The following is a 14,141-nucleotide window of genomic DNA, read 5'->3' as shown; positions in this document are numbered from 1 at the left end:
GGCATAAGCATTATTGTTGCAAAAAGCAAATACATTTCTGCAACAGTCGTCTCTTTCCACCGGTGTAGTCTTGACTGTGGTGATATCATCGTATTTGCCATGGTGTACTCAAAATACTTGTTACTTTCCCTGACAATAATTTCCATCAAGGGCTGGTCAAAGAATATTTCAAAAAATTCCAGTTCATTGGCCGTGTTTCCAAGGGAACAAGTAGGTAGAATTCCACTTTGAGAGTCATCAAAGTGGTGGGGCTTGGGAACAAAATTGGGATTTTGCTGCCAATCCCAGATACAGTTTGCTGGTGGATACTGGACATCATAGGCTGGTTGTGTGGGTAGTTGTGGTTGTGGTGGGCTGGTGGTTGACGCTCCGCTTTGTCCTTGAACTGCAGAGTCAGCAGCGTGGGTCCCAGCCTGGGCTGGTGAGTCACGCATGGCTGTGGCACTACCATCATCACTACCACCATCTACTGATGCCTGTGGTCTATCTATGCCAAGTGTAGCCACACCATCCTCACTTTCACTGTCTATTCCTGGTGTAGGGCCACGGGATGTACTCCGGGATGTACTCCAGGATGTACTCCATCCCCTGGGCACTGCATAGGGTACACTACCCGAGTGCATGCTGTGGCGTACATACCGACGCTTCACTGGTGAATGTGTTTCCTCACTATCACTGCTCGAATGATCGTCAAGAGCAATAAAATCACAATCCACGTCAATATCATCATCATTACTGAAGTCAGAGACCTGGTCACATGAAAATAATAGTTTTCTCTTGCGTTGAGGCACAACTGACCGTGACTGAGGAGTGCCCACACAAGACGTAGAAGGTTGAGGATCGTCAGGGTTTTCTGCGCTATTATCGATATCCTGGTCATTCCTTTTGGTCACTAACTGATCAAAGCCAAAGAATTCGTCTTCATTTCCACTTCCATCAGTGTCTGAACTATCAGATAGGAAGAGGAGAGTCCCAATTTTCCTTGGAGTGAGAGCTGCCTTGCGACGAGGCATGGTGAACAAGGGTAACTGAGCCGGCCTTCCCACAATGCTATGCGGGTGCCTAGATTTTTTGTTTATGGCACACACCCACCACGCAGACCCGCTCTCTCTCATGTAGGCCTATGAGCGTTTTCGCGCTAAATTTGATGGCGCTAGAATTTTGGCATAGATCTACGGTTTGCACACTGAACGTGAAGCCGTAGATCTACGGGACGGACCCTGAAAGGGTTAATCAGCACATTTTTCAAAAGTGGCGCCTTTTCAACAATTTTTTAACTCATCAGTCCACTTGTGCGATAAAAGCTGAATCTCATTAAATTTTGTTTCTTTTTTATCGTGTATCCTTGGAAGATCTTTCATGACTCGTTAATTTATTCGACCAACCTCCCAGTGTTTTGAACTGTCTACTCAATCTCCTGTTATGCGCTGGTGGCCCTTGGCATCTGGGGAACCAAAACAAACCATGACATCATAACCTCCTCTCTCATGCTGGATGATCCCATGGAGTTTCATCTTTCTCACGTCACAAGTCATAACCCCAGATATATGTAAGTTTCATATATAATGACACTATTACTGAAACATGATATTAATGAATGTAGAATACAATTACAGTGGATCCCCGGATAACGATCAGCTCCCAACTCGACCAATTATGTAAGTTTATTTTTGTAAGTGCTTTTGTAGGTGTATTTTTAGGGGTCTGAAATGGACTAATCTAATTCACAATATTTCTTATGGGAACAAATTCGGTCTATAACGGCACCCAAACAGACTTCTGGATTGAAATAATATCGTTATGCGGGGGTCCACTGTATGTATATTATAGATAATGAAATATTTCACATCACATAAGAGAAATGATCATAAATTTGTGCAACTCATTTGTTGATAACTAAAAATCAAAACTGAACCAAGAATCATTGCCCCAAATCAAATTATTATAATATATTCTTGCAACATACTGATGGTGTCTGTTGTGGCATAGACAAACATATCATTGCTTCATACAAAATGAAAAAGAGAAATGTCAAAATGCCAGAGATTGGATGCCTACTTTTCATTCGGCAAGCACACGATGTCTGCTGCATCAGAGACGGAACCTTCTGAAGACTTGCTACCTATTGTGTTTGATTTTAAATACAAAATAACAATTATGTACTTCATTTAAATCCGCATGGTCCTTGTGTTTTCATTTTAAAAACAAAATGACAATGGATAATGAATTTAAAATTATTCGGTACACGTCATGGCGCCTTTTATTACGTGCTCACTCCCCCTAACTTTAGAGCCTGGCTATGCCACTGCATACATGCATAATGTATACATAATATACAAAGTATAAAAATCTCTCATCTTTTAAAACAAACTATAGCTAGGGTAATTTTACTTCCTAGGTGTATGATGCGTTGAAACATGACTTATCAAACTATGTTTTTGAGTAGCTCGATATGGGCACTGTGTGCATGCAAATGGCTTCTCGCCTGTATGTATGCGTATATGTGGCTTCAAACTTTCCTTCTGAGAAAATCTAGCTTGACAGTAAGGGCAAGAATAGGGTTTTTCTCCAGTGTGAATACGTATATGCTTTGTGAGGTTGACTTTCTTGAATGTGGCGTATTTACAGTATGGGCACTGATGAATCTTGCTGATGACTCCTCTGTCTTCTGGGTTCTGGAGAACCCCCTCTACCTCCACCTGTGGGAGTTGGCTACCTTAGTCAACAGTTACCATCATAAACAAGCTAGATAAAAATCACTTATGATAAACCCATTATGTAACTAATAACATTTTCTGCCTCATTATACAACAAAGTATTTTTAAAGATAGTCTATAAATACATTTCATTTCCAATCGCATTTTATATGTAAGCATTCTTGAAAGTTTTACAGGAAAAATACCTTTGCAAGATATTGCAATTGATCCTACCCTATATCACTGACCATCCCACAAAATAAACTACAACAATGAACAAAGGCAAAAATGTAGTAAAGGATCATGGAAAACTCATATTCAATGGAAATAAAATGTAGTCGGTACATTTGACATGCAACAGAAAACTGCAAACTCCCCGAATTAAAAACATAATTCACTTGAATAGCCAGTACAGTGGTCAGTAGCACATAAAGCAATGACAAAAAATAAACTGTACTAAGTAGAATATCTTGATTGATAATGTACATCCCTGTTTCCTGAAATACTTCTATGTATTGTATAAGCAGAATAACACTTGAGAAGTTTTTCCATGTTCTCCATTGAATTACTGAGAGTCCATGTCACTTTTACAGCAGTAAAAACCTCCCTCAGTATGTCAGTTAAATTCCTGCATACTTACATGCAACCTAAATTTGAACTTCTGTAAATTAAGTGTATTCAGGACGAAAAAGAGTTATGCATGATCAGAGTCACTAGCGACATAATTCTCAAACAAATAAAACAGATTAAAACCTAGCAAATCCCCAAGCCCCCATGAACTGTTCTCAAGGGCTATAAAGGAATGTAAGAAGGAACTTAGTAAACCACTGGCTAGACTTTTCAACAAATCACTGCCAACTGGCATAGTGCCTGATAAGTGAAAAATGGCAAATGTGATACCTATCTACAAAGCACGAGACAGGTCCTTAACTTCGAATAATAGACCAATTAGCCTAACCTTCATTGTGGGAAAACTGATGGGCTCAGTAATTGTTGAGGCTATTCAAAGCCACCTTGAAAGACATAAATTGATTAATGAATCTCAGCATGGTTTTATAAAGGGGCATTCCTGCCTTACAAATTTACTAACCTTTTTCACCTTGAGGAGGTAGAGTATGATAATGAGTATGACACTGCGTATATGGACTTCAATAAGGCTTTTGACAGAATTCTACATCGGAGATTGTTGAGGAAAGCAAAAGCACACACAATAAGAGAAATTTTTTACAGGATAGAAGCATGGGTGACAGATAGGCAACAGGAAATTTCCATAAACAGGGAGAAATCAGAGTGGGGATGCTTCACAAGTGGTGTTGGACTCTTTGTTGCTTACAGTATATAGGCATGCCACGCTTATACAGCAGGTTAGGTCCCAGGCTACTACTGTAAAGTGAAACAGCCTTTTTTCACTTCCAAATGCAAATAAAATCCTGATAACATGTTTACACTATCTTATGTTAAGTGAGCCATAGAGCTAGGCCTAAAACAATTCATACACAGTACATACATCATTTAACTTAAACTATTTTTGTCCTTAGCCTACAGTGAGTGGTGAACATATTTATTGCTGAAAGTCTGAATAAATGAAGAATGGGTATAATTGAAAACTGATACATTAGCAAAATGCTGTAGAGCGGGACCCGCTTTTACATAAACGACATTGATGAGGGAATAAATAACAACATAAGCAAGTTTGCCAATGACACTAAAATAGGCAGTCAAATTAATTCTGATGAGGATATTAGAGCACTACAGGAAGATCTGAATACACTGATGCAGTGGTAGATGCAGTTTAATAGAGACAAATGCAAAGTTCTAAGCTTTGGAAAAGAAAATAACAATGGTGCTTATAAACTAAATAATGTAGCTCTTAATCACTCTCAATGTGAAAATGATTTAGGAGTTCCAGTTAGCAGTAATCTATAGCCAAGACAACAGTGGGCAAGTGTTTGCAATAAAGCAAGTAGAATTCTTGGCTTTATATCAAGAAGTATAAGTAACAGGAGTCCTCAGGTTATTCTTCAACTCTATATATTATTAGTTAGGCTTCATTTAGATTATGCTGCACAGTTCTGGACACCATATTACAGAATGCACATAAATATTTTGGAAAATGTACATTGCATGATGACAAAGTCGATCTCATGTATTAGAAATCTTTTCTATGAGGATAGACTGAAGGCACTGAATCTGCACTCTCTAGAAAGGCATATAATTAGGTATGATATGAATGACGTGTATAAATGTAAAACAGGAATAAATAAAGAGGAAGTAAATAATATCCTAAGAATGTCTAACCAAGGCCAGACTTGCAGCAATGGGTTAAAGTAGAAAAAATTTAGATTTAAAAAGAATATAGGAAAGTAGTGCTTTTGTAATGAGTTGTGGATGAGTGGAACAAATTCCCGGGTAGAGCCATTGAAGATAAACTTTGAGTTGCTTTAAAAATAGGTTAGAGAAGTACAGTGGACCCCCGAATTACATCACTGATCAGTTCCAGAGAGTGACTTATCCCTAATTAGACTTATTCTGAATTAATTTTTCCCATAAGAAATAATGGAAATACAGTGGACCCCCGGTTTACGATCAGCTCCCAATGCGACCAATTATGTAACTGTATTTATGTAAGTGCATTTGTATGTGTATGTTTGGGGGTCTGAAATGGACTAATCTAATTCACAATATTCCTTATGGGAACAAATTCGGTCAGTACTGGCACCTGAACATACTTCTAGAATGAAATAATATCGTAAACCGGGGGTCCACTGTACAATTAATCCGTTTCAGACACCCAAAAGCATTAAAAAAAAAATTTCTACATGAAATATACATTTACCTACACAGAAAACAATGATACAAGAGTAATAAAACAATAATAACATCACACTTACCTTTATTGAAGACATGGTGATGTATGGAAGACGGAAGGAGTGGAGAGGATGGAGGAGTTTACAATTGTTTGGCAGGGAAATCCCCTTCCATAAAGACTTCAGGCACTAAGTCCTTATCCTGGGTTACTTCCCTCCTTTGTTTTTTAATGTCACTAGCACCAGCTTGAGAGTCACTGGATCCCTGTCGCTCAAAAAAGTGTTCCAGGGAGGTCTGTTTCTGGTGTATGCTAGGAATTGTGTTGGGAGACAGGACAAGATAGTCTTTCAATATGACACTAATATCAGCTCTATGGCTTATTTATCTAGCACAATTCATCTAATATTACATAAACAATATTAATAACATAAAAACATGATATACTCTAGAATGAATAAAATATGTCATTAACCCTTTGACTGTCGCAACCCCCAATCCTGAGGTGTCTCCTGGTGTCGCAAAATTTAAAAAAAAAAAAAAAAATATTTTTTCTTATGAAATGATAGAGAATCTTTTCCCAATTGTAATGACACCAAAAAAAAACGAAATTTGATGGAAAACTGACGGAATTATGCTCTCGCGAAGTTAGCGACCTCGGCGCTGTTTACAAATCGGCAATTTCGCCCACTTTGAGCCCTATTTTCGGCTAATTCCATTGTTCCAGTCGCCCAAACTCATAGCTATTTCTTTAGAACTTCATTTTTTCTATCGATTGAATACAAGAAACTGCCCATTTACTGATTTCAACTACCTAATAATGTGGTCAGAAATTTGCAATTTGGCCAAGTTCACGAAAACTAAAAAATATGACAATTTCAAAATAAGGTCCAGAATGAACAATGCAGACATTCCTGGCTCTATAATAACATTTTCTTTGTTCATCAGTCACGTCTCCAGGCCCTTCTGATATTACTCTTGCTTTCTATTTTGAATTTTTATTCAAACAAAAAATATTAGACTTACTATTATGCAGACTACTGCAATGCTGTAATAACTGTATAAATAACATCAACCCATTCATGACTGCATATTAGAATGGCTAGTTGGACATTTATTGGACAATGGCATCATTTGTTTACTTTTGAACATTGGCAAAAATCAAACATTTCCCCTACTTTGAGCTCCATTTCTAGGTTCTTTTTATAGTAAAATCAATCAAAATCACCTCTATTTCTGTAATATGTTTTCCATTCTATCAAATGAGACCAAGAAAACGAGAATACAACCATAAATACTATACGAAAATAGACCACAAAGTCGGCATTTTAATTAAAAAAAACGATCAGAGTTTTTTTTTTCTCATTATGCACTGCGTGCTCCAGGATTTTTTTTATATGGTGCACACTGACCACACAGACCCTTTCTCTCACATGTGGGCCTACCAGCTTTCTCCTGCTTGATTTGAAGCCGCTACAATTTATGAGTATATATACGTCAAACACGGCACCTCGTAAAACGTATATATACGGCCGCGACAGTCAAAGGGTTAAAATGTCACAAGTGGTGGTGTGTTTTTGTTGTTGGGTGTATAAGGGCCACTGAAAGATAAACCTTACATAGTGGTGGTGAAGGCAGCAGCAGAGGCAGCAGTGTTAGTCAGTAGCCCTATATACCTCCAACAACAATGGGAGAGTCAGTTTCGTGCTGTCCTTTTTCTACTGATTAATCGCTTAACTTACTTGCTGCACTGTTAATGCTACACTTTATTGCTGGCTGACACTATAGCCTTTATAGAATCCTGCTGCTTTAGTATCGTACATATTGCAGAATCACTGAAAAAGGCACATTCTTCCCTCTCTCTCAGCCCTTTACCAAAGGGCTAGCTGGCACTAGAAGCTTTCTTTGGGCCCATGGCAGCTTCTTTAGCAGTTACAAGCACTAAAAAGAATGGAATAATACAAAATGTATCGTATGAACACATGGGATCATACTCACTGGCTGGTAAACAATGGCACACTGGCTGTACATGGAGTGTCGGGGCTGCTCAGACCCTGACACGTATGACTTATACCGAGTTCAGCGACATTCACTGAGCCAAAATTTTGACGAAAAAATGTTACTTACTCTGAATGTTACTTATTCCGATGACGACTTAATCTGGGGGTCCACTGTATTCGGAAATAGTAACACTTTTTCATCAAAATATTGGCTCAGTGATCATCACTGAGCTCAGTAAGTCAATCGTCCCAAACGCGTCCGCATGGCAACAGTAGCCCAACACTCAGTATGCCATTGTTTATCAGCCACTGAGTATAATCCCACACGTTCATATGATACTTTCCTTCGTATTATTCCATTCTTTTTAGTGCTTGCAACTGCTAAATAAGCCACCATGGGCCCCAAAGAAGTTCCTAGTGCTAGCCAGCCCTTTGGTAAAGGGCTGAGAGAGAGAGAGAATGTACCTTCTTCAGTGATTCTGCGGTATGTATGATACTAAAGCACCAGGAGTTAATAAAGGTTATAGCGCCAGCCAGCAATAAAGTGTATCATTAAGAGTGTAGCAAGTAAGTTAAGCAATTAATCAACAGAAAAAGGACAGCACAAAACTGACTCTTCCAATGTTGTTGGAGGTATACAGGGCTACTGAAAACACCGCCGCCTCTTGCTGCCGCCTTCACCACGACTATGTAAGGCTTATCTTTCAGTGGCCTTTATACACCCAACAACATCAACACACCATCACTCGACACATACATAATAACATATTTCATTCAATCTAGAGTATATCATATTTCTATGTTATTAATATTGTTTATTATGTCATATTAGATGAATTGTGCTAGATAAATATGCCATAGACTTGATATTAGTGTCATATTGAAAGACTATCTTGTCCTGTCTCCCAACACTCCCCTGCCGCCACCATAATTCCTAACATATGCCAGAAACAGACCTCTCTGGAACCCTTTTTTGAGCGACAAGGGTCCAGTGACTCTCAAGCTGGTCCTAGTGGTATTAAAAACAAAGAAGGGAAGTAACCCCAGAAAAGGACTGGGTACCTGTAGTCTTTATGGAAGGGGATTCCCTTTCTAAACAATAATAATGCCTCCATCCTCTCCCCTCCTCCTGTCATCCATACATAAACAAGTCTTCAGTAAAGGTGTCATTTTATTATTGTTTTATTCTTCATGTCTCATTGTTTTCTGTGTAGGTAAATGTATATTTCATGTAAAAAAAATATTTGTTTTTAATATTTCTGGGTGTTTGGGATGGATTAATTGGATTTACATTATTTCTTATGGGGAAAATGAATTTGGAAATCATCAGATTTGGGTTTACAATAACCGGAGGTCCACTGTACATGAGTGGGTTGGGTCAGTGTGAGTTGAACCTGCCTAGCTTGAGCCTGTAGGCCTGCTGCAGTGCTCCTTCTTTCTTATCTTCTATATAAGAAAATAGGATCAGATTTCAAAAAAACCTTATATTACGACAAAAATTCAGGCAATGAACTGACATGGAAGAGATAGTAAGGGCCCCAGAGGCAACAATCAAAAGATAAATAAGTTTAATTTTTAAATTTCATGTAAATATGGAATATTAAATTTGGTTAAAATTCACAAGATAAAATTCCAAATGTCTGTTAACACTTGGAATTCAATGGAGTTTTTGCCTTTGATTTTGAATGAGAAAAGAATTTTGGGTTTCTTTTAATTTCATTAATGCACTGTACAGTGGAACCCTGGTTTTCGTCCGGCCCAAATATCGTACAATTCAGATTTCAACCACTTTTTCTTGGCGAATTTTTACCCCGGGTTTCGTACATCCACTCGGAAATTGTCTGTATCAGACATGTCCGCCCGCCCAGGATGCAGCCGCTCACACATACCTGATTCAGTCTGCATTTGTCACTCGTTTCTGGTGTTTGTTTATTGAGTGCAGCTGCGAAATAAGCCACCATGGAACCAAAGAAAGTTCAGAGTGCCCACCCTTCGGTAAAGACGGTGAGAAACATGATAGAGTTCAAGAAAGAGCTTGTATCAAAATATGAAAGTGGCATACGTATGGCCAAGCTCATCAGTATGTATGGGAAGTCCAAATCAACAATTATTTCCATCCTGGCAAAGAAAGTAAAAATCAAGGAAGCTGATGTTGTGAAAGGGGTAAATATGCTAATGAAACTGAGATCACAAACAACTGAAGATGTGGAGAAGTTGTTGTTGGTGTGGATCAACGAAAAACAGTTAGCAGGAGATAGTGCTGTGGAGGGGATAATTTGCAAAAAGGCATGGCAGTTGCATGCGGATCTCGTAAAGAAAATGCCTGGAAGAGTGCTGCTGTTAGTGAATTTAAGGCCAGCAAAGGCTGGTTCAACAGATTTAAGAAGCAAAGTGACATACACAATGTGATGAGGCATGTCTGCAACATGGTCAATGACAATGTTTTGTTCCATTTTAGGCAAATCTTAAAGTGACGCCAGAAACAGAGCTTTGTGGACAGATTTTTTGTGCGCCAGGGGTCCAGTGACTCTGAAGCTGGTCCTAGTGCCAGTAAAAGACAAAGACGTGAAGTAACCCCAGATAGGGCTTTGATACCTGAAGTACTAATATATTTGCAAATTGTCAATTACGTACAGTTTTTATTTTTTAATTAATATTCTTGTAACTTGTATTTTAACTATTTTTAACTCCTGAAAATACCTTGGACTACACCTGTTAGAAAAACGATGTAGCCTAAGACCTTGTACTACATGTGTTAAACTATGTAGTCTAAGTTTGCCCAAAATGTTGTGCATAATAAGGGCTTTTTACATTAATTAGAAATAAAGTCATTATTATTAAGGTAAGTAACTTACCAAGGAAGGGTGACCCACCTAGGTAAGGTGACCCAAAGAACAAAACACGTTCACTACACTGAAACTCTAGCTGGTTTACCAGTAGTGACCAAACATCACAAATTCAAATGAACTTTGGAAATAGTTTCAATGGGACTAATTAAAGTACTGTTGTAAATATTTACAGTCATCACAAATCACTAAATCAATCAATACTGATAAAAAAAACAGAACAAAAAGGCACAATACCATCACTGGAACAATACACAAACAACGAACACATAAGAGAGAGGAGCTTACGACGATGTTTTGGTCCAACTTGGACCATTTACAAAGTGACATTAACAGAAATGAGTGATGGAGCCAGTATCCATAAGCCAGCTGGCAGGAACAGGACAAGAGAGGTGAGAGGATTAGTAGTAATAGAGGTGAGGCAAGTAGTGGAAGTAGTACTACTAGTTCCACTACCTGCCTTATTTCTATTACTCCTTCTACCTCTCTTGTCCTGTCCCTTTCAGTTGGCCTATATATACTGGCTCCTCCTCTCCTCTGTGTCTAGAAGACAGGTCATAGCAAGATTAAGACCCATGCCAGGACTCCAGTCTTGGCAAACACTATACGTACATGTACATACATCCTTTCTGTCAGTGTGATTTTGTAAATGGTCCAAGTCGGACCAAAACGTCGTCATAAGCTCCTCTCTCTTATGTGCAGGCTGTGTACTGATTAAAAAATAACTTATTTTACTTTTATTACACACCCAAACAATTTAGTAAGATGTATCAATGAACAGACATAAACAACGATCATTAACACAAACAACACACTACAGGTGCTCCTTGACTTTTGATGGTTCAACTTACAAGATTTCAACTTTATGATGGTGTGAAAGCAATTATTCTGGAGATGAAACTTAATTACACTATGAAAGTAGGAAATCCATAACATTTTTTTTTTTAATACATCGGCCATCTCCCACCGAGGTAGGGTGCCCCAAAAACGAAAGAAAATACTTTCACCATCATTCACACATAATCACTATCTTTACAGAGGCGCTCAGATACAACAGTTTAGATGTCACTTCAAACAGCCAATATCCTAAACCCCTCATTTAAAGTGCAGGTATTGTACTTCTCACCTCCAGGACTCAAGTCTGGCTAACTAGTTTCCCTGAAACCCTTCACAAAATATTTCCCTGCTCACACTCCAACAGTTCATCAGGTCCCAAAAAGCATTATCTCCATTCACTCAAAACACACTCACACATGACTGCAGCCTGACCAAGCCCCCTGCACACAGAACCTCTTTTACCCCCCTCCATCCTTTCCTACCCTCAACTACAGAATAATACACCTTCTAAGTCATCCTATTTTGTTCCATCTTCTCTAAATAACCAAACCACCTCAACAACCTCTTATATTCCTCCATTTACTTTTCAATACTAGCATTTAGTTAGTTACTGTAATTATTTGTTTATTTACTTATTCAGTGACTAGTTATTTATTTACTTATTTATTTAGCACATATTCATATTTGACTTACAACGGCTTCATCGGAACATAACCCCATCGTAAGTCTAGGAACATCTGTACAGAGTCCCTAAATTCACAAGTTTCATAATTTGTAAGAGTTGATTATGTGACAATTTTACCCAAGAGGATTGTATCAATATTTTCTATTATTAATGAGTTTTTATGTACCTACTTTTTTTTTTTTTTTTTTTTTTTTTTTAGCCTGACACCTAGCCCATTAAACTGAAAAGTATGCGTAGGATTTTATTCAAAATGCTCTCAATAGCTTCCCCATACCAAACTCTCTTCTCTTTCTGGACTTTCTCTCTTACGAATGACAATACAATGGACCCTCAGCTAACGATATTAATCCGTTCCTGAAAGCCCATCGTATGCTGAAATTATCATTAGCTGAATTAATTTTCCCTGTAAGAAATAATGGAAATCAAATTAATCCGTGCAAGACACCACAAAGTATGAAAAAAAAATTTTTTACCACATGAAATATTAATTTTAATACACACAAACTGACACTTACCTTTATTGAAGATCTGGTGATGATTGATGGGATGGGAGGAGGGGAGAGTATGGAAGTTGTTAATATTTAGAAGGGGAATCCCCTTCCATTAGGACTTTAGGTAGCACGTCCTTTTCCGGGATTACTTCCCTTCTTCTTTTAATGCCACTAGGACCAGCTGACCGTGGTGCAGCAACAGCTGACTTTGGTGCAGCAGCAGTTGACTTTGGTGCAGCAACAGATGATGGTGGTGCAGCAGCAGCTGACTGTGGTGCAGCAGCAGCTGACTGTGGTGCAGCAGCAGCTGACCGTGGTGCAACAGCAGCTCACCGTGGTTCAGCAACAGCTGACTCGTGCAGCAACAGTTGACCATGGTGCAGCAACAGCTGACGGTGGTGTAGCAGCAGCTGACTGTGGTGCAGCAGCAGCTGACCGTGGAGCAGCAGCAGCTGACCGTGGTGCAAAAGCAGCTGACCGTGGTTCAGCAACAGCTGACTGGTGCAGCAACAGCCGACTGTGGTGCAGCAACAGCTGACGGTGGTGCAGCAGCAGCTGGCCGTGGTACGATAGTACGTATTCCCCACCCTTTTTACATATGATCACTTGAGAGATGGTATCTCCTGCTATCTGTTTTTCGTTTATCCACGCCAATAACAGTCTCTCAACATCTTCGAGTACTTCCGATCTCTGTTTCGAAAGCAAACTTGCACCTTTTGCAAGAACAGCTTCCTTGATTGCCGTTTTGTTGGCCACAATAGTAACGATGGTTGATTGGGGTTTGGTATACAACCTGGCCAACTCCGAGACACTCACTCCACTTTCGTACTTACCAATTATCTCTTTCTTCATTTCCACAGTAATTTTCACCTTTTTTACCACACGGTTGGCACTAGAAGCTTTCTTGGGGCCCATGGTGACTTATTTTGCAGGTACAATCACTAAAAACGCTGTGATAATATGAAATGTTCCGATTGCATGGATGCGACCACACTGGCTGGCTTGTAAACACTGGCACCCATGGGACAACTGAGGCATGCTCAGGCCACACGTGGACGCATCTCGAACGAATCGCATAGGGTGAGTTTTTTAGCGTTAGCCGAGGCAAAATTTTTGCATTAAAATGTATCGTATGCTGGATTTAACGTTAGGTGATGCCATCGTTAGCTGAGGGTCCACTGTATACGTTTTTAAGACCATTATCATTCTTTGTTAAGAAAATAAAATTTTTTTCATAAGAATGTCAACAATTTTTACTTAGGTAATCTTTTTTTTTATGAATATAAACATTAACCAGATTGAAGCAATATATCTTCTGAAACACAAAATAAAACCAAATCATTAAAAAATTATGATAATACAGATAGAATTTTATTATTATTCATGAACTCCAAATTCACAAGACCTTTTGGAATACAACACTTGCAAATTTATGGTTCAACTGCATCTCAAACCATATAGTTATCTAATGGTAATATGACATAACTCATAAGTGAACTTGAATTCCAGAAATGAGCATTAAAAATCTGCACTGCAGGTACTGCTCCCTATATTTATTGTGAAGTTTGTGTCAGCACAATTGTCTTCCCAATGTCATCATGTTTTATCAAAAGGAAATAAAATATTTGAGGTTAAAATACACTATACAGGATTATTGTATCAAGAAAATGTAAATAGTATATTTTTATTTTAAGATGAAATATTTTGATATGCCTTAAAGTTTAACTGTATGAGAAAGAAAGTATCAAGACAAATTTGGTCAGCTGTAGCCAAACAGTACT

At 38.5% G+C, this 14,141-nt stretch overlaps 1 protein-coding gene across 8 annotated transcripts in view; it reads right to left on the bottom strand.

Annotated features, from left to right (window-relative positions):
* The window catches only part of LOC128685720 (GDNF-inducible zinc finger protein 1), a 464,801-nt gene that overhangs the window by 222,678 nt on the left and 227,982 nt on the right, over positions 1-14,141 (bottom strand). The window contains exon 6 of one of the 8 annotated variants that reach the window (XM_070088045.1): positions 2,244-2,699. The exons of the other annotated variants lie outside the window; for them this stretch is intronic. Coding sequence (XP_069944146.1) covers positions 2,388-2,699 — 312 coding nt within the window. The 3' untranslated portion in view covers positions 2,244-2,387. Of the gene's footprint in view, positions 1-2,243; positions 2,700-14,141 lie in introns of those variants that run through there. 8 annotated transcript variants of the gene reach the window in all.

The sequence above is a fragment of the Cherax quadricarinatus genome, chromosome 23 (assembly GCF_038502225.1).
Source record: "Cherax quadricarinatus isolate ZL_2023a chromosome 23, ASM3850222v1, whole genome shotgun sequence".
Taxonomy (NCBI): domain Eukaryota; kingdom Metazoa; phylum Arthropoda; class Malacostraca; order Decapoda; family Parastacidae; genus Cherax; species Cherax quadricarinatus.
Note: the sequence above shows the minus strand (reverse complement) of the source record. Positions and strands in the feature narration are given on the sequence as shown.